Below are 23,792 nucleotides of genomic sequence, written 5' to 3'. Positions count from 1 at the left end.
TCAACAATAACGGGCTCTCACCCCGAGCTGCCTCTAATGTGGCCCATACATCAATTTCGATCGCTGGTTCGTCGGGCAACTTGGCGCGGAATGCTTTCGTCTCCATTGGTTTATAGGGAGCTTCTTCGACAGAGTTCTGGCGTTCTTTGCGTGCCCAGAAAGTGGCCGACTTGTGAAAAGTAACGTCATCAACGTCATCATTCACGCTCAAATGGTCGTCTTCTATGCGCTGACTGTCATGAGTATCGAATTGTACAAGAGCTCATGGATGTAGAGACGGCAGATACAACTTCCTAGGGAAATAAGTATAACGTTATCCCTTAAAGCAATATTATATACAATAATGATGATGACACTTTATAGATATATGCTCTCATATACATTTATGATAAGGGACGTAGCCCTTAGAATGTATGCCAATTTATGCTATGAACATATGTAATTTAAACTGGTCTCAAATGAGTTAAGTTGTACAAATCTCAAGTATCTCAAAGTTAACTATACTATAGAAGTTTAATGTTGAAATGTTTACAAACATATTGTATAATGAATGAAAAATGACATATTTATGCATTTAATATGCATATATATATGCATATGTATATGCCAACCTATTATATATTATACAAACTATTTTAAAAAATTAGCTTTAAATGTTGTTAGCTATATAGCGCGTAGTTGTGTTTTGAACAGGTATTTTAACCGTTGCCTTGTTCAACATGTCCATTTTAAGAAAGCTGGTATACATACTGTATTGTGTATAAGATCGGTTATGAGTTCACGTTAGCGCAACCGAACTTGAATGTAGAATCTCTACTTGTATAATAAAATCAAAATGAATAATTTCTTGCTTTATTTTTGTGCAATATGTACAATACGGTTTATAAAACTATACTTTAATTTTTTTCTACACTCGGCTTCTCTGTACCACAAACTATGAAATAAAAAAATTTATGAATTGAAAAGCAACGATTTGTTTTATATATTTCTTTATTTACTAAAATGTCACTGCATAAAAAATTATACAACACAAAATATAGAAGTATAAAATAATAATAGTAGTCAAAAAATTAGATAACACATTCGTATGCATACGAATACCATATTTATGTTTCTTGTTTCATATAAATAACTATGACATAAACAAAAAGAACCTTGTTAAAAGCTGATGAAAGTATTTAAAAGTCCTCAGAGGTTTCTTAAACAGTTTTTTGTATATTTATTAATAATATAAATCGTTGTAATATGCGCTTTTCGTTTATCCGGATTCATCTTTTGTATGATTGGTCGATTTACTTGTCATTGCGTTTGTTGTTTTCGTTTCGTTGTTACCTCATTGTTGTTATTTCGTCTGTTAACTGTCTCGTGTAACTGTTTTCATTTTTATTTATACGTTTAAGTGCTAGGATTAGTAATGATTCGCTCTCGCTATTGGTTTTCGAAAATTGTGTTAGAGGTTTTAGTGCTGCTTTCAAATCGCGTTTAACAATTAGAGAAAATACAAGATTTTCTCATCATTTCATCAAATACAATGCTGAAGTTAGTTTTAAGAAATTTCACTAAAAACTGTTATTGCAGGGCCCGTTCCCAAATTATTTGATTATGGTAATCCTAAGTTTCCTGGTGCTTAAACTAAGACATACACACGATTCCAGTAGTCTGTCAGCTATAATTGATTTCTATGGCGTTGAGAAATAATTATAGATCCGATTGTCCAGGTCCTGAAATAAACCAAATGACAATCCGATTAAAACATATTCAATAATCAGATATACACATATAAAGCTGACAATAAGTTTATGGAAGTTTTTGCCTTTGGTTTTTTAGTTTTGATTTCCAAAGACAAGGTAGTACGTTCTATGTTCAGACAAAAAAATCAAAATGAAAAGGTAAATATAAAAACAAATAAAAAGTTAAGCAGCAATTTGAAAGAAATTGCATAGCAGCCAAAATAAATTCGAGAGGAAACTTCACCTTTATTGTTTAATTTACTTAAAAAATGCACAAATTTTGTAAACTGAATTCAATTCGTAGGGTATAAGCCATTCATATTGATCATAATCATAATCAGAATCATTAAAATTAACGATTAATTTTTGGTTAAGAATATATATATTTAATTGTGTGTAAAAACAGCAAGTTAATCAAAGTATAAGAAAAAAAACATTCAATTATGTATATATTTGCAGCTCATGAATGGTTAAATGTTACGAACGACTTTTCATTTTATATTGTAAATTTTTCTTTTTGTAATATTCATACTTTTTCATATAAGTTGTTTCTTTTTTATTCAGTAATGCAGCAAAAAATCCTCATTCGTTGTTCAGCATTTTGTTTCAAGGTGGAGTTTACTCTCCAAGATTCTTAAATTGTTTAATACCATTTTCATATAGGGAAAAGCATTTGAGATTAAAATATTTGCGACATTACATTTTTAAATCTTTTTCATGTTTTAACTAAGTCAAGTTATATGTGTTCTACAAAAAGAGGGTTAATCGGTCGACTATTTTAGTCTTTTATTACGTTAGGAAAAGGTTATAGTGTAGTATGTTGATAATCATTACTTTTATACAAACCTGGTTAATTGGGAATGTTCAAGTTACAAAGTGTGTATTTTATAGAGCAGAATAGAATGTTGATATCGCAAATATTTATCGCAATAAATAAATAGTTAAGAGAAATACGGCACACATAACTAATTAAATCAAATAGCGGCAAAAAAATAAAAAATACATAGAATATAGATAGAGGACAAATTTGAAATTGTAATAGAAAAACAGCTCTAATTTGGGTGTGATAAAATTTTAATTTAATTTAGGTACCTTAGGATTTTGAACGAGTTCTACAAAATCATTGAGTTGATGAAACTGATTTTTATTGTGGCGATTTGATAACTCTTTTTGGGTTTGTTTGATTTTTAATTTTTCTTCGGTTATTGGTTTGTTTTGGTAGGAATTATTTTGTTTTTATTTTAATTTGTTTATATATATATATAAGAATATATATAAAGAAAAATAAATATATGTGTATGTTGAATTTTAAAATTGTGACTGCTGAGGTAACAAACGGAACGAACGAACGAATGAACGATTTTTCTTTGTTTTCAGTTGGTTTGATTGACTTCAGTTTTATTTACATTATTCATTAGATATTTAGTTAATTAATAGTTTGAGTTTTTGTCATATTATACAATGTGATGTGATGAGAAATGCAATTACTGGCTCCCTGTTACCACCAAGGGCAGTGCTTGTTGCTGTTGGCCTGCACAAAGAGCAAGACCCAAATGCAAGTGTACTAAAATCTAAAATATGATTGTATGATCCCCGCCCTATGAGCTAACACGTGGGCTGAAAAGTCCCGGCCTCACACATAGATTGTGCTAGTTTTATTGCAGTCACCTTTTTTCAGTTAATACAATCCTTCAGAAGACAGCTGCTAAAATTTCTTGATCTTCTATTCATTAATTTGTAAGTTATTGAGCTAAAAGTGACACTACTTTTTCTATTTTCGCAACAATGGATTAAATGCAATTTCGTCTTCTAATCTTACAATGCTTCTTGATGGGAAAAAATACCGTTCAAGCAAAGCTTTGGCTTGAAAAGTGTTATGGGGACTCCTCTCTATCAGAAACAACAATTAAACGTTGGTTTGCTGACTTTAAACGTGGTCGTAGAGACACCGATGATGCAGAACCCAGTGGACGTCCAAATGGGGAGGTCACACCAGAAAATATCAAAAAATCCACAAAATCGTTTTGAACGATCGAAAATTAAATTTGAGTCAGTTAGCTAACATCGTAAAGATATCAAAAAAACATGTTGGCTTAATATTGCATGAGCATTTGACTATAAGAAAATCTCTTCAAAATGGCTGCCGCGTTTGCTCACTTTTGACCAACAACAAGAATGTGTTCATGATTCAATGACAGTGACAAAACTACTTGAATTTAACTTCGAATTGCTCCCACATCCACTAATTTGCCAGATTAGGCTCCCAGTGACTTCTGGAGGTCAGCAGTCCTGGAAAAATGCTCGCCGATAAAAATTTAGCACGATTGAAGAGATTATCACTGAAATTGAAGCCTATTTTGAGGCAAAAAATAAATCGTTCTAAAAAATTTATATTGAAATGTTATAGCGGCTCTGGAATGATTGCGATGCTCTTGATAAAGATTAAGTTGATGAGTAACGCCAATTTTGATCCAAAAAAAGCAAGTTTTCTTTGTCAGGCCCGGACTTTTCAGCCCATGTGTTAAACCTTGAACTTATACAGCATCTACAACTTGCGCCAGCTGCTAGTAGATCTTTCCCTAGACTGTTGCCTAAAGCATTCGGGACTTTTACTGCCCCGACTACTCAATATCTCCGGTGATTCTGTGACACGCGCCAGATCGCGATTGATAGTTTTGGAGCTAAGCACACGCGGACAGCGAACTGTCCATGGACTGCGACGGGGATCCTGCAGAGCACGGAAAGCCTTTGAGGGCACAATCTCCTCGCCACCACTGGCATCGGTCCAGCTGCTGTAATAGTCAGAATATTCATTATCCTGTTTGGGTGTGATCGCTGGCGTGCTGTCCAGCGAGCTATTCTCTACCGAATCCATTTCTTCGACAAGAGCACGTTTGGCTGCTGCCTGCAAACGTTCCATGGGCAGATTGCGTAGATGTGTGCTGTCGCTCTTGAGAAGCAGACTCTGGACCAGTTCATTTACCAGCTTATCGCTGACAACACGCTGCTTGCTGACCGATGGTCCCACAATGGGCGAAGCGGGACTATTCGGTGTGGATGGATTGTCCGCATCAATGCTGGTATTCTTGCGGAGCGGCAGCGAGAGACGTTCGCGTCTCTCAGTCATTGTTTCAGCCTCAGTCACAGCATTCGGGTTCTGTCGACGTGTAATGGAGACATTGTGAACAATTTTGCGCCTGCTCGGCTTAAACTGGAACTCATCCACCTGCCCAGTTTGTGCACCCTCGGGAAGATCATTTTCATCCTGCAGCAGCTTAAAGAGCCTGGAATGTGTGGCGGCGCGCTGATAGCTTGTCATCTTGCGGAGTTCTGGGAAGCTCTCTGATTCGGTGTCCGTCTCCGACAGTTGTCGGTTCATGTCCGTCACTCCAGAATCGTCCTCTTCGATCTCTGATTCCGAACGTTGTGTGCTGCTGTTGCGGGAAAGCTGTCCCTTGCCACGTCCGCTGTCCACGGACAACGACTGCACTGTTAGGGCTTTGTTAGACGTGTTCTTGTTATCGCCACTCGGAGGACTTATCTCGAATACATTAATGCGATCGCGCACTGAAATTTTAGGAGTCTCATTGAACTTCTCCACACCCAGATCGGGCAGTCCATTAGGCAGAAGATGCTTCAGCTTTTCGGGCTCTGGTTCTGATTCTGGCTCTACATAAACTTCAGGCAATTGAGGCACAAAGTTTGTGGGCGTCACAGTACCTCGTTCCTCTTCAGCGGCCTCAACAGATTGAATAGTATTTTGCTCCACAATATCGTCCTCTTCGCCAACAATCTCGTACTCTCCTGGAGGACCCAAATCAATATTTACATCGGCATCCTCAAACTCCTCTATTTCTTGGAGAACACTGTTGCGAGGACACTGTTGTGTAGTAGTTTTTTTCTCCACCTTTTGTTCATCAATGGAGGTATTGAAGAACGCCATCGCTTGGCGATAGTTTTGACGCTTCTGTTCAGCTTCCTCTATTTGCTCTTTCTTGGCACGCTCCTCTTCCATATCAGCCCAGAAGTCAGGTTCATTATTGATCTCCGCGGTCTCTTCATTGTTGGGTGCGTAAGGTGTCCAGGTGTGCACAGTAGCTGGCTCATGCATAGAGGCCAGCGACATGGTATCAACCAACTGGAGGTTCGTCTCCGGCACTTCCTCTTTAGCAGGCTCTTCCACTGATGTTTCCTTTGGTAGTTCTTCCTCGCTCTCGTGCTCCAATTCTTCATATTGAGCCGCCAGTGTATGGTCCTCCTCAACAACTGGATCAACAATAACGGGCTCCTCACCCCGAGCTGCCTCTAATGTGGCCCATACATCAATTTCGATCGCTGGTTCGTCGGGCAACTTGGCGCGGAATGCTTTCGTCTCCATTGGTTTATAGGGAGCTTCTTCGACAGAGTTCTGGCGTTCTTTGCGTGCCCAGAAAGTGGCCGACTTGTGAAAAGTAACGTCATCATCGTCTGTTTCACGTTTTGCTTCGATCTCAGCCCAAAAGTCAATTTCCTCGTCTGTATCTACCTCTCGCGGCTCCTCAGGATATTTTGTGGGATCAAACTCAAAGTGGTTGGGTTGGTTATCTGGTTGACATATCTCCATGTCGGACCAGAAATCTATTTGCTCGTCTTCAACAATTTGTTGTATGGCTTCCTCAACTAATTCTTCATTTGGCGCATCTGCGGCCCGATTGTCCCAAAAATCCGACTTTGTTTTCTGCTCATCCTGATTTGCTCCTGAATCTTGTGTGACTTTCTCGGTGATTTTCGATATTTTCGCTTCTGATTTTGCCTGTTCCACTGATGCCCAAAAGTCCTCCTCTTCGTCAGCAGGTGCCTCGACCACTTTCGGGGTTTCTTCCACCACAAAATGGAGTGTAGCGCACTGCGCTTCCGGTAGGATCTCAACTCTGGCTTTAAGTGTGGTGGTCCAATGCTCTATCTTAGACACCGTTTCCTTTTTTAATGGAGTGTACGTAACAGTTTTTTTCTTTTTGGTCCATTGGGAATCATTTTTGCTTTCATCGATGCTGGCCCAGAAATCAATGTCTTCTTCCTGCTGTTCCGATTCCACTATCGGTTCAGGTTCCTTGGCTGCCGTTGCAAATGTAGACCAGAAGCTATTTTTTGCCGCCTCTAATGAAGCCTGAGTCTTAGAGAGATCGCCAGATTTTGGTCTTAGCCTACCCTCTGATTCTTGCTCTTTATTTCTTAGTTTTAGGCAATCCGTCTGTTGAGTTGCTTCCTTTGGCTGTTCCACAGTCTTAGTTTCTGGTGTTTTCCAGTAGTTCTTTGATTGTTCCATCATCTTCTGTGCTTGCATTTTGGTAGCCATGAGCGTAGCAAAGAAATCGAACTCCTCTTTGGGAGCAGCTGGAGACTCGTTCTCAGTCACTTCCATTGTTGGTTCCGATTTGACGATGTTATTTGTCACATCGCCATTCAGGATCTCCGTAGAGAACTTATTACGCATTCCTAGTGAAAATGATGTGGCGACATCTTCATTGCTTGTCCTACGGCCAGTTATCTTATCAACAACGGGTGGACATGACTTATCCACTGAATTGGAGCGCGACGAGTTTGATAAACTTATGGTAACGCTAACCTCGCAATCATCTTCATCCTCATCTTCACTCTCTACTTTAGCCACGGTGAAGGAATTTCGTTTGTTGTCTATGCTGTGGCGTTTTTCCTCGGTCTGTGTGGTACTGCCCACCTGAACGGTGCCAATGTTCTCATCATTTGAACTCCGACTAAAGGAGAAACGCAATGGTAGACGAACAGTCACCGAGTTTGATTCATCGTCATCCTCACCGTTGTCATTGTCCTCTATTAGTTTGTCCAAGTTATCCTCATCGTCACCTTGACGATCAGCAATGGTAGCATCGCTCATGCTTGAGTCATTTCGCTTGATGACCGTCTTGGCGTAATCGCTGCTCCGTTCTAACTCACTTTCTTCCTCATATATGACGCTGAGATCTTCCTCCACGACGTACTCATCTTCAATCTCTTCTATGAGATGCTCGTGCTCCTCTTCCACTTGCTCTTCTTCGTCATACATTTCGTCAGCTGTTGTTACATCGTCGTCGTTATCTTCATCGTCATCTTCACTCTCAGAATCTAACTGCTGTACTGGGATGTTGCTTAAACCCTTGAATATATTCACATTGGTCACTGACTTAATTGCCTGCAGTGGAGATGGTGCTGCGTTAGTAGCTGCATGTTTGGGCGTGTTTGAGTCGTCATCATCGTCATCGCTGCTATTTTCACTGGGTGAACGTGCTCCCAACTCTTTAGCCATTTCTCCGGCGTAGTTTTTTTTTGCAGTTGTTTGGATAGATTGTCTTGAGTATTGCCACCTGCAATCTTATTAATGTTAGCTAGACGCTGACAAAGCATGTCGATAACCTGCTCCTTGTTGGTGCAAATACTACGTGACTTTGGCCGACTGCTGACCTCCTCAATCTCTACGGAGTGTGCCCGCTTGGGTGGCTCACGTGGCTCTACCTTGATGTGGTGCTGCATTATGACCTGAGAGGGCACATCATCGGTGCTTGGAGTGATGATTATGTCTGGCAATACACTGCTTGAACGACTCTCCGTCGAGCTCTGACTAAAGCTGGGCGCTACCGGATAAGCATAGGGACCATAGGGCGGCATAAACGGCGGATAGTTTTGTGGTTGATGGGCATCGCCAGGGGGACAAGACTGACCATAGGCTGGTGGTGGAGGTAAGTAATACGGATAATAATACCCATACGGGGGATAAACGTCCCCTTGCTTTGCATCACCGGATGGAGGCAATGGAGGTGGATAGGGATAAGGATAAGGCCAATTCAACACTTGTGGTGGTTCCCCATTTGCAGACTGTCCAGGGACGGATTGTGGAGGTGGTGGTGGCATGTACCAGGGATAGGGATAACCGAAGGCATACGGGTAATGAGGGGGAACCGATTGAGAACGTTCTGGTTGGGGCTTTACTGGGGCAGAACTATCTGAACTAATGGATGAATTGGATGAGTATGTGTTTGATGTGTTTGAGTTGGGAGGTGGAGTAGGTGTGGGTGTGGATGAAGTGTAACTATGACGTTTATTCATTTTATTGTTAATCTCTCGGTTATGGTTACTATTACTGTTATTCTCACTATTCCCAGTATTATTACGAGTAATATTATTATTATTGTGATTGTTATAATTATTATTATTATTGTGATTATTGTTTTCGTTCAATTCAATATTTTCCAAATCCGAGTCCAGCTCGGTGTGAATTTTATGTTCTGAGGTCGGTTTTTGGTGCACGGTTATCAAAAGTAAATAAAAAGAAAGAAGAAAAGAAATAGACAAGGTGAGAGTGCATATTATGTTCAATACACCAACAGTTTCGACTGCGCATATGATATGAGTTCCATAGATTAAACGATCAACGATCAAGCAGAAGCTATATACAAATATTTCAAGTATGCATTGTGAGTGATTGTGAAATGGAGTTTGAGATGGATTCGTTAAGATGTATTAAGAACTTTTAGCTCATGTCCATTGCGGAATACAACATGCTTCGTAGAGTTTGTGTTTGATCCCAAAAATGGAAGGGCTTGTTGTCACTTATTTATTGTTTATCATTTACTCGTATTAGATATGGTCTAAGTTCAAACAGTTTCAAAGGATAAGACAATGAATTTCAAGAAAGGTGAAATCTCTCCATCACGAATACAATTATAAAACACTGTGAATAATAACATGATGCAGTACAAATGTGAGTGTGGAGTGTGTGCATTTGTATACGAGTGTGTTTATGCCTTTGTTAGTGATGTTTTATGGAATATTTACAAGTATGTAAACCTTTCGGTCTAACCCACATATCAAATTATAGTATATGCATGGGAGAGCCACTTAAGTCTATCCTGTATCTAGCAATGCATTTAAATTCTGAAAAAAATTTTCACTTACCGGCATTTTCTGGGGTTGTCATAGCCTGCAGGATCTTGAAAGATCGGCTGGGTATGGCGCTACCGGTGTATTTTTTCGGTTCCGGTGCTTGTTGTTCACTAGCTGGTATAAATTGTTGTTGTTGTGGTTGTTGAGATGAATCTGTGAAAGATACTTAATTATTGTATTTTCCATAAAATGTATAATAGTCTGTTATCTTCAGTTTCCTTCAAAATCTAAATATTCTTTGTGATAATTTCTTTTCTTTTTTGCATTATGAAAAAGCGAAATCGATACTCACCATATAAAGACCGCTGTGGTGTAAAGCGATTCTGTGTTGATACTCCATTACCTGTAAATACAACCGATTTTGTAGGACTCATTAGTAGTTACTACATAAATTTTAAACTGAAGCTGCTTAGTAATGCTGTTGCCAACTTTTACTGTACTTAAGCGATACCTTATTTATGGTTGGACAGATACAGTAAGCATATTAGTTCTAATAATTGTATTGTTGTGGCTTTAAGCGTGTTATTAGTAAAGTATAAGGGTCAACCCAACCGAGTGTTAAACTAGAGATCAAGCCTAAAACAAAATAGAGACAGGGGAAACCGAATTGAAACCGTAAGACACTCTCCACGTAATTGTACTTTACCGATGATGATCACCAATGCTGAATGCAAAAAGATGCAAAGAGAAAGAAGAAGATGCAAGGGAGGAGGGGAACCAATGAGATCTCACCTTGCGGGGACCAAGCTGTAGGCGTACCCGATTGCTGATCCTGTGCGATTTGCAATCGCCTCATTTGCTCAATAGTCGGACTATTGCGTGCCTGCTGAGCACTCATCTGGCGAGCAAACTGTGGACGCTGCAGCTGCGGCGGTTCCACATCCAATTGGGTCTGGCGAGTGCTCTGTGGCGAGTCTTGACGGCCATCGCTGCCGCTGCCGTCGTCCACGGTGTCGGTTATCTTTTGCAATATTCTAAACGATTTCGATTGTATGGGCGGTGAGCGTGGATCGCTGCAAGTAGATATAGGCGTATGTTAGGTTAAGTTTTTGGTTAGCATGCTCTTGATAATGTCTGAAAACCAAATAACATATTTTGTTTTTGTGAACGAAACGTGGGATTAACTATTACTTTTGTGAGTGAGTTTTATTTTTTGATATTGAAATGTGAAATTTTTATAAAAATTCACAAAATGTCCATGTGCTGAATAAATGACTCATGATAAATTACAGAAGAATTAACTTGTGATGATAAATATACACACAACATTTACAAATAAAAAGAAAACAATTTGAAAATCACTTCCAACAAAGTTAGCATTTAAATTCGCGACAATTTTGATCATGTTTCCGTCGAAGCTGACATCGGTATTAACAAATCTAAACAAGCTTAATGCGATTGTCTTGTGGTAATCAGTCAGTGCTGGCCAGTCAGAGCTGCCACCTGATGAGAAATACAAGAGCTTCGGCAGCAACATGATAACACAAGTTTTAAATGCTAATTGCTGCTAAATAACATTGTACAACACTAAAAAGTATGGTATTTATAGTAGTAAGTTATCGGGCTACAGCTGCAGCGACTGAGTGAAAGTACGAGAATTCGGAGTACTACCTGAGTCGATTCTTTCTGAAGAGTATCTCCGCCTCTAGCGGACATTGATGCACATACAAATTGTAATTGCCACTAAAAACGTTGGTAAGTCGTTAGGGATTTGGTTGTAAGAAAGCACAAAATTAATACGCATTAGTGCTAGTGGTAGTGGTGCATAACTATTTCAGTTTTAATGTTGGTAAAGCACAAAAAGTAGTGTAATGAAGGAATCGTATCTTCCTTTGTCATTTCGGACACTACTTACTTCTGGAGGATAACGGGTAATTGGGAGACAGGTCCGCCACGGCCTCCTTCAATTGCAATCGGTATGATGCGTGTTGAATTGTTGTTACCGTTGCTGTTGACGATGTTATTGTTGTTGTTGTTGTTATTGGAGACGAACTGTTGTTGGGCAGTTGCTGATGCTGGGTAGTTGTTGTAACCTTGATCGACAAATTGATTAGCTGAGCGTATTATGTGGCCAGCAGGCGCTTTCGTAGGAAAGAAAGAGTATACATAGACACAAATTGATATCGAGACGGAAAGAGTTACTCATTGGAACATTCGGAAGTCAGTCAAAGGATCATGTGAGGGGGAATGGGTTGGAGAGTGCATATGGGTTCGCAATCGGGGAAACATACTACGTAAAAAGGGTCTTGGTTTAGTCACAAACATTTAGGGTTTTAGGGTATTGAAAGCGCCACATAGAAACACATTGAAGTCTACAAAAACAACATTCCAACTTACCACCAAAATTGGGCTGTGCAGCTGCATAAGTTGGCGTCTGTTCCAATGTAATTGGAATAATACGTTCCTATGAACAGACAAACAGGTAATTAAGAAAAATATAACTCGCAGCTCTTCTAACATATTTTAACGCTTACCCTGGGTCCAGTCTGGCTCGCATTGTTGCTGATGCTGTTCGTGTTGATCTGCAGACGGAGACCGCTCTGTTGAGCATTTGAGCCAAAATTGTGCTGTGACGTCTGTCCCGGAGAGGATGAGGTGCCATAGCCATTGCCTTGCACCACTTGCTGTGGCTGTGGCTGTGACTGATAGTATCCAGTAGTGGGCTGCACTTGCGTTGCTCCAGCTGACTGAGCTGGCTGGCGCAAGGAAGAGGGCATCACGTTTCCATTCTCCTCGGGACGTGCCCAAGGCGCCTGCTCCTTGGCCTGGGGTTGTGAGCTTAGCCAACGCAGTGGCTGACCTCCAATCTGCTGTGGTTGTTGCTGCTGCTGTTGCTGTGGCAATTGGCGCATAGGAGAATCCCGTGCTTCGGATTGTTGTTGCTGCTGCAGTAACAGACGTTGGGCCTGTGGTTCTACAGGCTGTGCCAAAGGTGCAATGTAAAGCGAGCCAACGTTGGTCTATTGAAAAAATTGAATTATAACAATGGCAATGAGTTTCTCATTTATGGATTCTTTACCCTAATTTGATATTATCTACAACAGTATCTCACTTCATGGACGCAAAACTCACTAAGCGTCATTTTTTATTTTAAATGACGTGAAAAGAAAACTTAAATTTTATCGGGTAACCTCCTTTTTGGTGATAGGTGCCGAGGTTGCCAAGAGAGATAAAGGTTGTAGTGTCTATATAAGACACTTAAGTAGTTCAAAAATCTTTTCAAGTTGTAATAAATCCTCCTTTGCAATTGCCTCAAGTTCAAAATTCGTGTTTGGCCTTTGTCAATCGCTAAATTTAGCGCCTACAATTTTAGCGCTTGCTCACGCGGAATGCGTTCAATGTTCAATTTGATGTGCGCATCTTTTGCCGCAGCTCACTGCAATTGTTTAAAAATAAATTTGAATGCTTCCGCGAATGCTGTGCAATAATGATTTGAAAAATTGCCTACAGAAGAAGAAAACAGGGCATGGGATATGCATGATTTGCGGATCAAGCCAAACCGATTGTGTTTCAATATTATTCAGACAATTAGAAATTGAATAGAAAAAAATTATTCAACTTAATTTGTGAGTTCACATATTAAATTCGTCAGAGCCATTTGATATCAAGGCAACATCGACATCCCAGAATTGAGGAAAAATTCTTGTAAAATAATTCTATAATTTCAGTCTTGACTTAAAAACTATTCTCAAATTTTGGAAATGATTTAATAATGTTTGCTCTTTGTTTATTATTGAAATGTTTTGGTTTTCATTGAAGACTTCTTATATTCATGTTTAATAACTGTCTATTTTCTGATTCTGACTCAACAACAGGTGGAATAGAACCTCATTCCATACTTAATTTCGTAGTACTCACAGGTTTAGCGCCTTGGTATTGCGATTCCTGATTGTCATAGCTCTGTTGTAGTTGCTCTGTTTTGGCTGGGCTAAAGATATCGCGAGATCGTTGCTGTTGTTGCTGTTGTGATGGTTGCTGCTGCTGTTGCACATTGTTGTAAATGGGCTGTGGGTGCTGTTGTTGCTGCTGTTGCTGTGGAGTGCGTTGCGTACGCCAGGGCACAGAAGATGCAGCCTGCGGTTGCTGTTGCTGCTGCTGTGGTTGCTGCTGAGCCAACGGAGAAATTGCTGTCGGTGAACGTGACTGCTGTGGCTGTGCCAAAGGAGACACGGCAGTGGGTGGACGGGGCTGCTGTTGTGGCTGCGCCAAAGGAGACACTGCTGCTGGTGGACGCTGCAGCTGTTGCTGCTGCTGCTGGAGCTGCTGTTGCATCTGTGCAAAGCGGAAAGGACTTTCGGTGGCACGCTCTTGCTGTTGCTGCTGCTGTTGCTGTTCGAAGGGCGAGCGTGGAGAGTCTGATTGCCGGGTATAAACATTAACTGCTGGCGACGTTGGCATGGGCACACTGCGGAACTCCTGACGCGTCTGTTGCGGTGGTGTTGCCGGTGGAGTTGGTTGCCATTGCTGTTGTTGCTGTTGCTGCAGTGGCGGTGTTTTGGGTGAGGGCGATTGTGGCTGCTGTGATTGTTGCTGCAGCTGCTGTTGTTGTGGCTGTTGCACTTGCGTTGGTGTGTACGGGCTGTAGCTGTTGATGCTGTTGTTGTTGTCATTACCATTGCTGTAGTTGTTGCTGCCACCATTGGTTGGCTTAATCGCTGCCAGAATAAAGAACAATATCAGGATCAATCAATTGAAACGATAAGTGATAATTAAAGATCAATTTTAGTGCCGTTAGTGGGGAGAATAATGCCAATAGATAATGCCGCTTGATGTCTGAGGTTAGTCGAATGTTGTTTAAAAGCACCAGAAACCGCTTAGTAATTAGCCGGCGATCAAGATGAGGCGGGCGAACTGCGGGCCAAGAACTGTACCAAGAGAACTTTGGCCCGCCGACAGATTGGAATTAGATGCCCCAAGAAAACCACAACCAAAAGCCAGCGAAATGATGCGATCGATATCCATCTCTCTCTCTCTTACTCTCTCTCTGCTCACCATCAACGGCATCATAGCTGTTGTTGTTATTGTTGTTGTTGTTGCTGCTGTTGTACCCATTAGCATTGGGATTCTGGGTTGACTCTGGCAACGGGCTCTTGGAGCGCTCCTTGCAGTACTCATCCTTCCAGAAGGTATTCTTCTCCACGGGCGGCGGCACCTTGCGCAACGCCGCCATCGGATTGCTCGGAATTTTAATCTCCGGCCTGAATCCAAGTGGTGGTGGCTCAAACCGCTGTGGCGTCGGCGACTTGCGTGCCGCGGCCGGCGAGCCGGGTGCACTGCCTCGACCCGGTGGTGCTAATGTGCTTTGTTGTGGGGGTGGCGGTGGGGGTGCTGCTGTAGGAGCAGCATGATTACCATTCTTACCCGACTGTGGTTGTGGCTGTGGCGGTGGAGGAGGTGGCAACACCTGGAAGGGCATGCCCATGGCTGCGGCACCCATTGAGCTAGCCACATTGCCTCCCGGCGACTGTGGCGAAGGTCTGTTCTGTTGAGCGGCTCCAGTGCCAGCACCCTCGGCTTGTGCGTTGCGGGCCAAACGCTTGGCCATGCGCTCCGACCGGATCTGTGAGAGATCTATGCCTCCGGGCGTATAGGTGAAAGGCTTCTTGTCTTTTGTCATCATTGCGTTTTGCACGCAGGCGGGCGCCTCATAGCCCCCGCCTCCAACGGCGCCTCCGCCACGCTGACCATATCTGCAACAGACATTGAGAGAGGGAGGGAGAGTTGCCATTAGCATAAGATGTGATTGTTTTTGGTCATCAAACGGTTTCATTTTCATGCAAATTGTTTTGTGGTTCTTCTCAATTCTGTTTTAACTTCTCTTTGCACGCCTCTTCGTTTTGTGTTTTGAACTTCTATTTATCATAATTTTGGCTAAGTCTATTGTTATTAACTGTTTAAAGTTGACGCTCCACGACAAGAGCCCCCATTTGTTCGATCCCTCTTCGCATAAATATATTTCTACATATGTATGTAGATGTATAAATACTGCAATATGTATGTATTCATTTTTTGCTGCTTGACTAATGACTCGCTCATCGACAGTTCAATGAGCCAATTTTTTCCTGCCAGTTAATGTATTTTGTTTGCCCCATTCTTATTGTTGTTGAATGAGGGAAAGTGAACTGAAGATGCTGCCATTGCCATTCATACCCACTTATAAGTTGAAGTGCAATCAAAGCCTAGGGATATAACGGTCAGTTTTTTTTCAAGGCATATTGCTTTTTGCTTTTTGAATGAAAGTGAGAGGCCCTATTATACGAGTGGAAAATGTCTTAGCATCAAAAAGCGTTAATCGTTGTCAGTTAATTACAATTTTTATTTTTTTATAATCAATGGTGATTACTATTCTTCATAATTTCATCTCAAATGTATATACAGTATTGCCATTTATCGAATATTGGTGAGCGGATAGTCTAATAATATAAGAAAAGCAGAATATTTTCAAAAGCTTTGTTTCAAATTTATTCATGGACCAATAACTCCAAACATTGAATACAAATGAAACCAATTGGAAATTCTCAGTTTTGGAAGATCAACTTTGGTATATAATAAAAAATATGTCAACAAATGGAATATAAATAAGTATATTGAGTGACATTCTGTGCCAACATGGGTTGTCTAGACATTTGTATGATAATCAATAATTAGTGGCAAATATACAGATAAAGATTTCCAACATATTAAGAATTGTTTGCAAATTCAAAGAACATATTTTGCGTTTTATAATAATGCTTATTGATAACTAGGTTTCTATTCTAATTGTTGAAATCTGTTTTAAAATTTTATAACATCGAATATTATTACAGTTTTAATAAAGATATCATTGTGTAAATAACTACTGTCTCTCAGTAATTTAGTTATTAGATCTCTGAAGTAAACAGTTGTTCAACAGTTGTATATATAAATACACATACACGTTTAAATATACCTATGTATCATAAATTCTTATAAGGTAATCTGTTTGTACTGTAAATATATAAATATAAACACATTTGAATTAAATTTATTAAACACTTGGCAAAGTAGGAAATGCGCATTTGGATTTGCAACAAGTTGAAACGTGGCCGATTTTCAGGCTTGTCAGGCCTAAGTAATATTGCTCATTCATAACTGCACCCCTTAAATGGGGAACAACAACTTTTAACACACGAATTAAATGCAACAAAAAACAGTTAACAGTTAAGTTCAAATGAATTTCCTAACTTGCCATAAAGAGATTGCCAGCTTCAGTTTGCGGGCGCCATAAAAAATTGTCTCGCCAGTGTCAATGCACGTCACGAGAGAAAATAAAGAGAAGAGTGTTCGGAAAGAGGAGATGAAAACAATGGGATAAAGTAAACAACCTTACAATTTTGGATGAGTCTACCAAACGCAATAGCAGAAACTTTATTTGCAAACTCCATGATCAGTTCAAGTCAGCGACTTGCTGGGCATAGCTGACCATAGATTGATTCGATTCGATTGGAAATGGTCAGGTGGCATATCGGAGTCTATCTTCAACTATAGCAAGCAACTTTGATACATACTCATTTGCTACACATGGACTCAATTAGCGAGGCGCGTTTGTCATCGACCGCAGCCAGTTACGTCACAATCGGACTCGACTTTGGATTTGCATTTATTCAGTTCGGTTTTGTCGCTCTCTGTTTGTGTTTGACATTGATGCACTCGCTCCAATTTGCATGTAAAGCGGATTGTGGGATTGCCCCAATGCGCTCTGTTGACTTGTGGGTGCAATTTTGCAATACGCTCGCTCTGTGTGGTTTGCCTTCGCATTTGCGGTTTTCTCAACAAGCACATTGGAAAAGTGCTGGCGACACTTTTGCACCACACCATACATCACTTGAGCAGCTATCGCATCACCTGTTCCTGTTCGCCTGACCCACTTAGGCTAAGCAGTTAAAAACGAATCATAAACGCATCGTCACATGCGTGCATGGTCTCTATCTGTATCTGTATCTGTATCTCAGTGTCTGTGCATGTGCATGTGCGCATGTGCATCTGTATCTGAGTAAACATAAAAACTAATGAAGCTGACAGGCGACAGGCTAACAGACCAACAGGCCTGACAACTTTTCAGAACAGCAGGAAAAAAGAGAAGCCAAGTCCGAGAGAGAGAGACTTCCCCATCACTTTCTTTTAGCATAACCCGTTGGCCAGATGCAGACGAAGATGATGATGTTATATGCTTTCTGGGCCTATGCCAACAGTCCATATCCCCAGAGGCGGACAGCATTAGCTTCAGCCTCTTGGCTTTTAATTAGCAAAATGTCAACATGAAAAACGGTTAAATTAAGCAAATTATTTGGAGAAAAGTCGACGGCCAATAAGTACTACATATGGGAAATTCTGTTTGCGAACAATGCAAAACATCAACAACTCTTGGTTCCAATAAGTTTAAAGATTCTTCAATAATCTGTAATGATGAACATTAAAAATCTGTAAATCTATTTTCCTAAAATAAATACAACTTTTAACTACAGCCGAAAACTAACTGATGTTAATCATACCATGCACTGAATGAGTCAGTACTAAAGTTAATTTTTCATAAAATAATTAAATTTGCACCAAAGAATTATTCGGCCTTGGTTTTTTTTGTTTTAAAAACATTATACCATAATATAATTTATATCACTATTTAATTAAAATTTATGGAATCGATTTTAAGAGCAAAATATTATACTGATATACAAATAATATTCATGTCTTATTGAAAATCTATAATTTATTACTTGGTGCCCACTTATAACAAATGTATATATATTTCGAAAACATAAACAGACTTTTAAGATCTTAAACTTATATGTTTTTCCAAAAACAAAACACTTTTAATGTTCAAGCAGTTTAATAGTTTTCTCGTCCTTCTATCGAGCTGTCGTCATAGCACTTTTTGCGTGATTTTGACTCACACGTGTCTAGAAGTAACGTCAGTTCCCAAAAAAAAGAAGAAAGATACAAAAAAAAAACCTGATATATTGAGCACAAAGATCAGACGACGACAACGCTAGCGTCTGGTGACGTCAATCTGTCGAGGATCATTTCCCCTTAGCACTTGCTGTTAAGGGAAGTACATAAGAGCAACTAAAGCATCAGCTGGTTTTGACAGACTCGGCAATTAAAGTGTCAACTTGGCAGCAGGAAGACTGAGTACTTAGTGCTCAGTGCTCATACATTTAGCTAAACAAAGTATTGCAACTAATTAACCTGAACGTGGAACTTAATTTACTTAACAAATGCACATGAATCCGCTAACAATTGAATTTGCGTTTACAATAATGAACGTCATCTATATTTAGTTCGAAATGCAAATAGTCCAAGGCAAATGTGACAGTTCATAGACCAGAAAGAAATATGCCAAAAATATTATTCAAATATTTGTATATTTACAAATGTTGCATCGTGCTCATTTGGTCCATTAGCTGGCAGCTGGCATGAGTGAGGTGAAAACAGGCGAGCAAACGAATAACAAAGAAAATTGCAGATAAAAAATAAGAAGTAAAAATATTTGTACAATTTACGTTTTCACTTTTTATTTTTACTCATGCAAATGAGCGTGCAACGATTTGCAGCACAGCGCACATCCATAAAATGCCTCAAGTTGCAGGCGACAAAAACTCGTTGGTCGAACTCAGCTCCTCCACAGCTAGTAGAAGTTGCCAGGCTGGGCATATTTCAAGATCAAGGGCAGGCAGCACACACAACTTGAAAGCTGCCACATGCAACATGACATAATGATAGTCATTGTCCGCATGTTCGTTTCGTCTCTCTGAAATCTCGTATGTGTGTGTGTGTGTGTGTGTGCGTGTGTATCTGTGTCTGTGTCTGTCTATAAATAGCGCTAGGAGAACTCAACAGGGTGCCACGTATGAATTGCACATTCCACAACCGCTAATCTCACGTCAGCAACCAAATATTTACATAGAAATTGTTTAAGTTTTTTTGCGCACCAAAATCCTTATCGCACATTTCTGTCATAAAGTGGATTAGATCTAGCTGCACCCCACAACCTCTCAACCTCAGCCCACTTACACATCTGCGCTGCTTTTATCATTGCACTGCACTGCCATCGGCAACTCCAGTTGAAATCCGCGATCCTCTCGCACCATATAGGCGGGTAGAGTCTCAATGATGGCATTGGCTTTATCGTTGTACGATCCCAAGAGTTCCCGATACTTCGAGTAGACGACGCGCTTCAGCTGTGGATTCTTCACAGATGCGGACGGAGTCGCAGCTGCAGTCAATGTGGAGGTGGCCATTGTCTTTTTCTTTTATTTATAAATATTATTATTCGTATGTGCACTTAGTCAGGCACTTTGCATAGTTCGCAGCGGCTCTGTTGAAATGAATCACACATAAATGTCAATCAATGCACGCCTCGTCAGAAAAATACTGATAACATTCTCGCTATAAAGCTGACAAACTTCCTACTTTATTGTGGGCACAATCAATATATTGACAATTTGCATTAAGGTTGGCATGAAGAGAAAAAACTGTAATTGCAAGTAATACTACTATATTTGTTTATAAAATTCTGAATTCGTTTATCACACAAAAATGTTAACAAATTATTTTTAAAGTTTTAGTACTTAGTATTCTGTAAAATTTCCCACTGGGATGTGCGTTTCCTTGTATATTTAAGAATGAGCTACTTCGGCGATAGTTAGCTCATCTGCTAGTTGGAGATAAGCTTTTCACAAATAAAGAAACGGAATTCATTGTTTGATTGTGCCACCCATTGTATTTTCATTCCCAATCGCCGTGCAATTATTGACATTGTCAAACAAAGGCGCAAAAAGAACGAATACGAAGAATCATAAATAACCGTAGTAAGCAACTGAGTCAGTCGATTGACCGATTCACTGGAGAGCAGGGCGATCTAAGCAATCGGAAGACCTTTGGGCATTTGCTTGCCTGCCAAAATGATGACTCATAACCATAACAACAGCAGCATCATCATCATCATCATCATCATCACAGTCACAATCATAAACATCTTTATCGCAAATAGCATGAAAGAGCCGGGACGATTGGCTGCTGTTTTGTATCCAAAAGATACGACTACGCTCACGCACGTTTCTTATTTTTAGGCATGAGCTAAAATGTGTTCAAATTAACTAAAAACAAAGCTGACATTTGCTGCTGCATTGATTTGACATCGTCAGATAGAAGAGTTTGTAAGAGCTTACAACTGAGATAGTTAATTAACACTCGAATTCGTAGAACACATTCACACAGTAACGAACGAAACCATTCAATAGTTTTAACGCACTCGCGAAGCAAATGTATCTCGAAGTGGCGATCGTACAAAACTATCTGTATCTGAAGCGCACTGTACGACTGCACGCAGCAAAGTCTCGACGCGCTTTGAAGCCGAGTTCGTTCGTCTCGGTGCTTCGATGCCGAAGCCAGCAACGCTGTCGACGTCAGCGTCGACGTCGACGTCGACGTCGACACCAACGCCAACGCCAACGTTAGCAACTTGTTGCAGATACATTTGTGGTAGTCACCGTTGTTACTGCTGCCGCAAAAGGAAAACCGAGTGCATGACAAACGTTCAAATAGCACGCGGCAACAGTGGTTACAACGACTCTAACCGCTGTGGCTCTGACTGTGGCGGGTGTAGCTACAAGATACAAGATACGCAGGCTGCCGGCCTGCCAGGCTGTGGAGCAATTTATATGTCTGTCAATTGCCTGGCAAGTTGTTGGACAGCCGCGGCGGTCTGGCCGGACTGGCATTTCAAACGCGGCGACAAATTTAAAGCTAAACGCCAAACGCTTTCGACTTTTGGCTTACAACGAGTTCGAGTACGATTTCGAGTATCTTGTGTATCTTGTATCTGGCATCTTGTATCTGCGTCTCTTATCGTGCAACTAATTGTTTTCGTTTTGGTAGTCATGTCGTCTGCTTATTACTTTTGTAGCTTTTCATAATTAAAACGACGGGAACAGAGGCAAACGCGACGTTTATCTCTGCACACCTCTTCGTCATTCCCTTTCCGACTTCTCCAGCGCATTCACAACAAACTTCCCACTCAACTTTAGTTGTTTTCACGTTTCGTTATCTGCGGTACTTTTCTCCCGATATGTTGTGGAAGTTTCGGGCGTATTTTTGCCAAATGCCGATTGTGTCTAGTATTAGAGCTTAGTGCCTGAGCTGGGGCACCGCAAAAGCTGCGCAAATTTGAGATAGCAACCTGGAGATACAAATGTATCTGTTAACTGATAACTCGTAACAATTATTAACAATTTGCTCTGTTCATCCAAACAATCGCAAGGTCGAATAGAAGAAAGCACAGATGGCACAAAAAATCTGTTTAAATTGTGTACTGAATGAAACTGGATGGAGTTTATTTATTTCATGTTATTTTTATACCCGCTACCCATAAATAGAAGAGAACTTTGGGCCTGCAGGAAATGTATGTAACAGGCAGAAGGAGGCATCTCCGACCCATGAAACCCGAGATGATATAACCATATCCGTCCGTCTAGATCTCAGAGACTATAAGAGATAGAGCTATAATTGTTTTCCACAGTATTTGTTATCTTTTGCCACGCACAATTCCGACCGTGCGAATCGATAAAAACTGTAGAATTTAGAATTAGTAGAAATTACCCCTACTGCAAACGGGTTTTTGTTGCTTTTAATATAGTACTAAATTGATGTACCAAATATATGTATTAGGTAATTTTTTAGAATATGGTTCTATTGAAAATGGGTAGCGCGTTTCCTACAGTCTACATTTGATAGTGATCTACAAATTATTTCTCTATATCGATTGACCTCAGCTTCCACTGTCAGACTACTGATATGAGTATTTCCGGTTCCCAAGGTGAAACAATTAACAATTTGAGCGGAACACATGTTTCACTTGATGTTAAATTCAAAAAGGTTTCACAAAAATGGTAAGTCTTCTGGCTCTTTCCTAGAGTATTCGATGACTTTGAACCACTTCGCTCAGAATATCTTCACCCAGCTGGATCTGTTCGATGCTATTCCAGCTAAATGCCCGGTAATCGACTGCAAGTCACATCTGAAGCCACAGGAGTTGTTGGCGCATCTGCTGTTGCGTCATCGACCCGAGGATTCGATGGTAGAGATTGGCGCCGCATGGCACACCGTGTATGATGTGGATCTGGCCAAACTGCCAGCTGGCTGCAATTATGTGGTGGGTGTTATTGCCTATGCCGGCTCCAACGATGCGGGACTGAGTCGTCCCATTGGACCGGAACTGCAGCTGGTGCATCATCTGCCTCTCATGTTGATGATGTATGTGAACCCTCCGGCTGAAGACCTGGAGCAGATGTATGTGCTATATCTGGTCAGTCCAGTTGCCGCACGAAAGGTGAGTGCTCGTGTCAGCCTCTTGGATGGGCCGGAGGGGCGTGAGATGCGTGGCTTACGCTGCCTACGTAACTTTCTCGATGTACCGCTGAAGGATAGTGAGGAGCTGCTCCACGGCAACATCGACTATCTGGTATATTCGGCAAGAGATGTGTGGAAGCTGTGCCGCAGAGACGAAAGGGGCACGCTTTATGTTAAAATAGTGCTGCGAGGCGAGCCGAATCTATTTGAGACTGAGGATGAGCAGCTCGATGGGTAGACATTGGGGCAGGCTACCGAGTGACTCACTAGGTGTGTCGGGCGGGTCTGCCTCCTATAAACTGACAGCTGGCCTATAACCAAAAACTATTGACGCACACTTGGGATTTGAGTGCTTGTCAATAATTTGGTATTGGTATTGATGTTGTTGTTATTGTGCTTATTGAATGAAACGCTGCCCAACTGTCAGAAAAATGGTTTAAACTTATTATTCATTCAATAATTTCGTGGCGCGCCGAAAAGTGGGTCAGACAAACAGCTAGATACCAAAAGATAGATACAGATACTCGTACCATATAACGAATAGCACTTGAGACCGCGAGACTCAATAATCAATCAACAAGGGTTGCCTATTTAGTTAGCCAGGGGCTGGCATTCGCTGGCTCATTCATTGTGGGAAACTGGCAGGGAAATTTCTTTTAATTATGTGTTAAATTTTCTGTCTGCTTCAAAAGAATTTTTCCAAATTATTCGAGATATCGAGATTTTCCTAACACTCTTGGCCTAAATGTGTGTGTCGGTGGC

The 23,792-nt window shown here is 40.7% G+C and overlaps 2 protein-coding genes and 1 long non-coding RNA gene across 4 annotated transcripts; 1 reads left to right on the top strand and 2 right to left on the bottom strand.

Annotated features, from left to right (window-relative positions):
- Window positions 1-972: 972 nt before the first annotated feature.
- On the bottom strand, window positions 973-3,323 carry LOC133840657 (uncharacterized). Its single transcript, XR_009894221.1, has 2 exons — window positions 2,823-3,323; window positions 973-1,721 (listed from the first exon to the last, which is right to left on the bottom strand). It is a non-coding gene; the product is annotated as an uncharacterized LOC133840657 (long non-coding RNA).
- Window positions 3,324-4,258: 935 nt separating this feature from the next.
- LOC133839825 (uncharacterized) lies at window positions 4,259-19,998 on the bottom strand. The gene is given in 11 exon segments (XM_062271791.1): window positions 4,259-8,049; window positions 8,052-9,007; window positions 9,678-9,818; window positions 9,958-10,008; window positions 10,398-10,678; window positions 11,521-11,698; window positions 12,003-12,069; window positions 12,140-12,625; window positions 13,524-14,320; window positions 14,658-15,355; window positions 19,695-19,998. Coding segments are annotated over 11 exon segments (7,656 nt in total). The 5' UTR covers window positions 19,922-19,998; the 3' UTR covers window positions 4,259-4,275.
- A 2,472-nt stretch (window positions 19,999-22,470) lies between these two features.
- LOC133850311 (uncharacterized) lies at window positions 22,471-23,462 on the top strand. 2 transcript variants are annotated; one of them, XM_062286367.1, is made up of 2 exons: window positions 22,471-22,570; window positions 22,642-23,462. In XM_062286367.1, the coding sequence occupies exons 1-2, from the start codon at window positions 22,568-22,570 to the stop codon at window positions 23,266-23,268; spliced, it is 630 nt and encodes a 209-aa protein (XP_062142351.1). In that variant the 5' UTR covers window positions 22,471-22,567; the 3' UTR covers window positions 23,269-23,462. The 2 variants fall into 2 exon arrangements, with proteins under 2 accessions (XP_062142351.1, XP_062142350.1); XM_062286366.1 differs by having other exon boundaries at window positions 22,627-23,462.
- The last annotated feature ends 330 nt before the right edge of the window (window positions 23,463-23,792 follow it).

This window comes from Drosophila sulfurigaster, chromosome 2L (genome assembly GCF_023558435.1).
Source record: "Drosophila sulfurigaster albostrigata strain 15112-1811.04 chromosome 2L, ASM2355843v2, whole genome shotgun sequence".
In the NCBI taxonomy this organism is placed as follows: domain Eukaryota; kingdom Metazoa; phylum Arthropoda; class Insecta; order Diptera; family Drosophilidae; genus Drosophila; species Drosophila sulfurigaster.
Note: the sequence above shows the minus strand (reverse complement) of the source record. Positions and strands in the feature narration are given on the sequence as shown.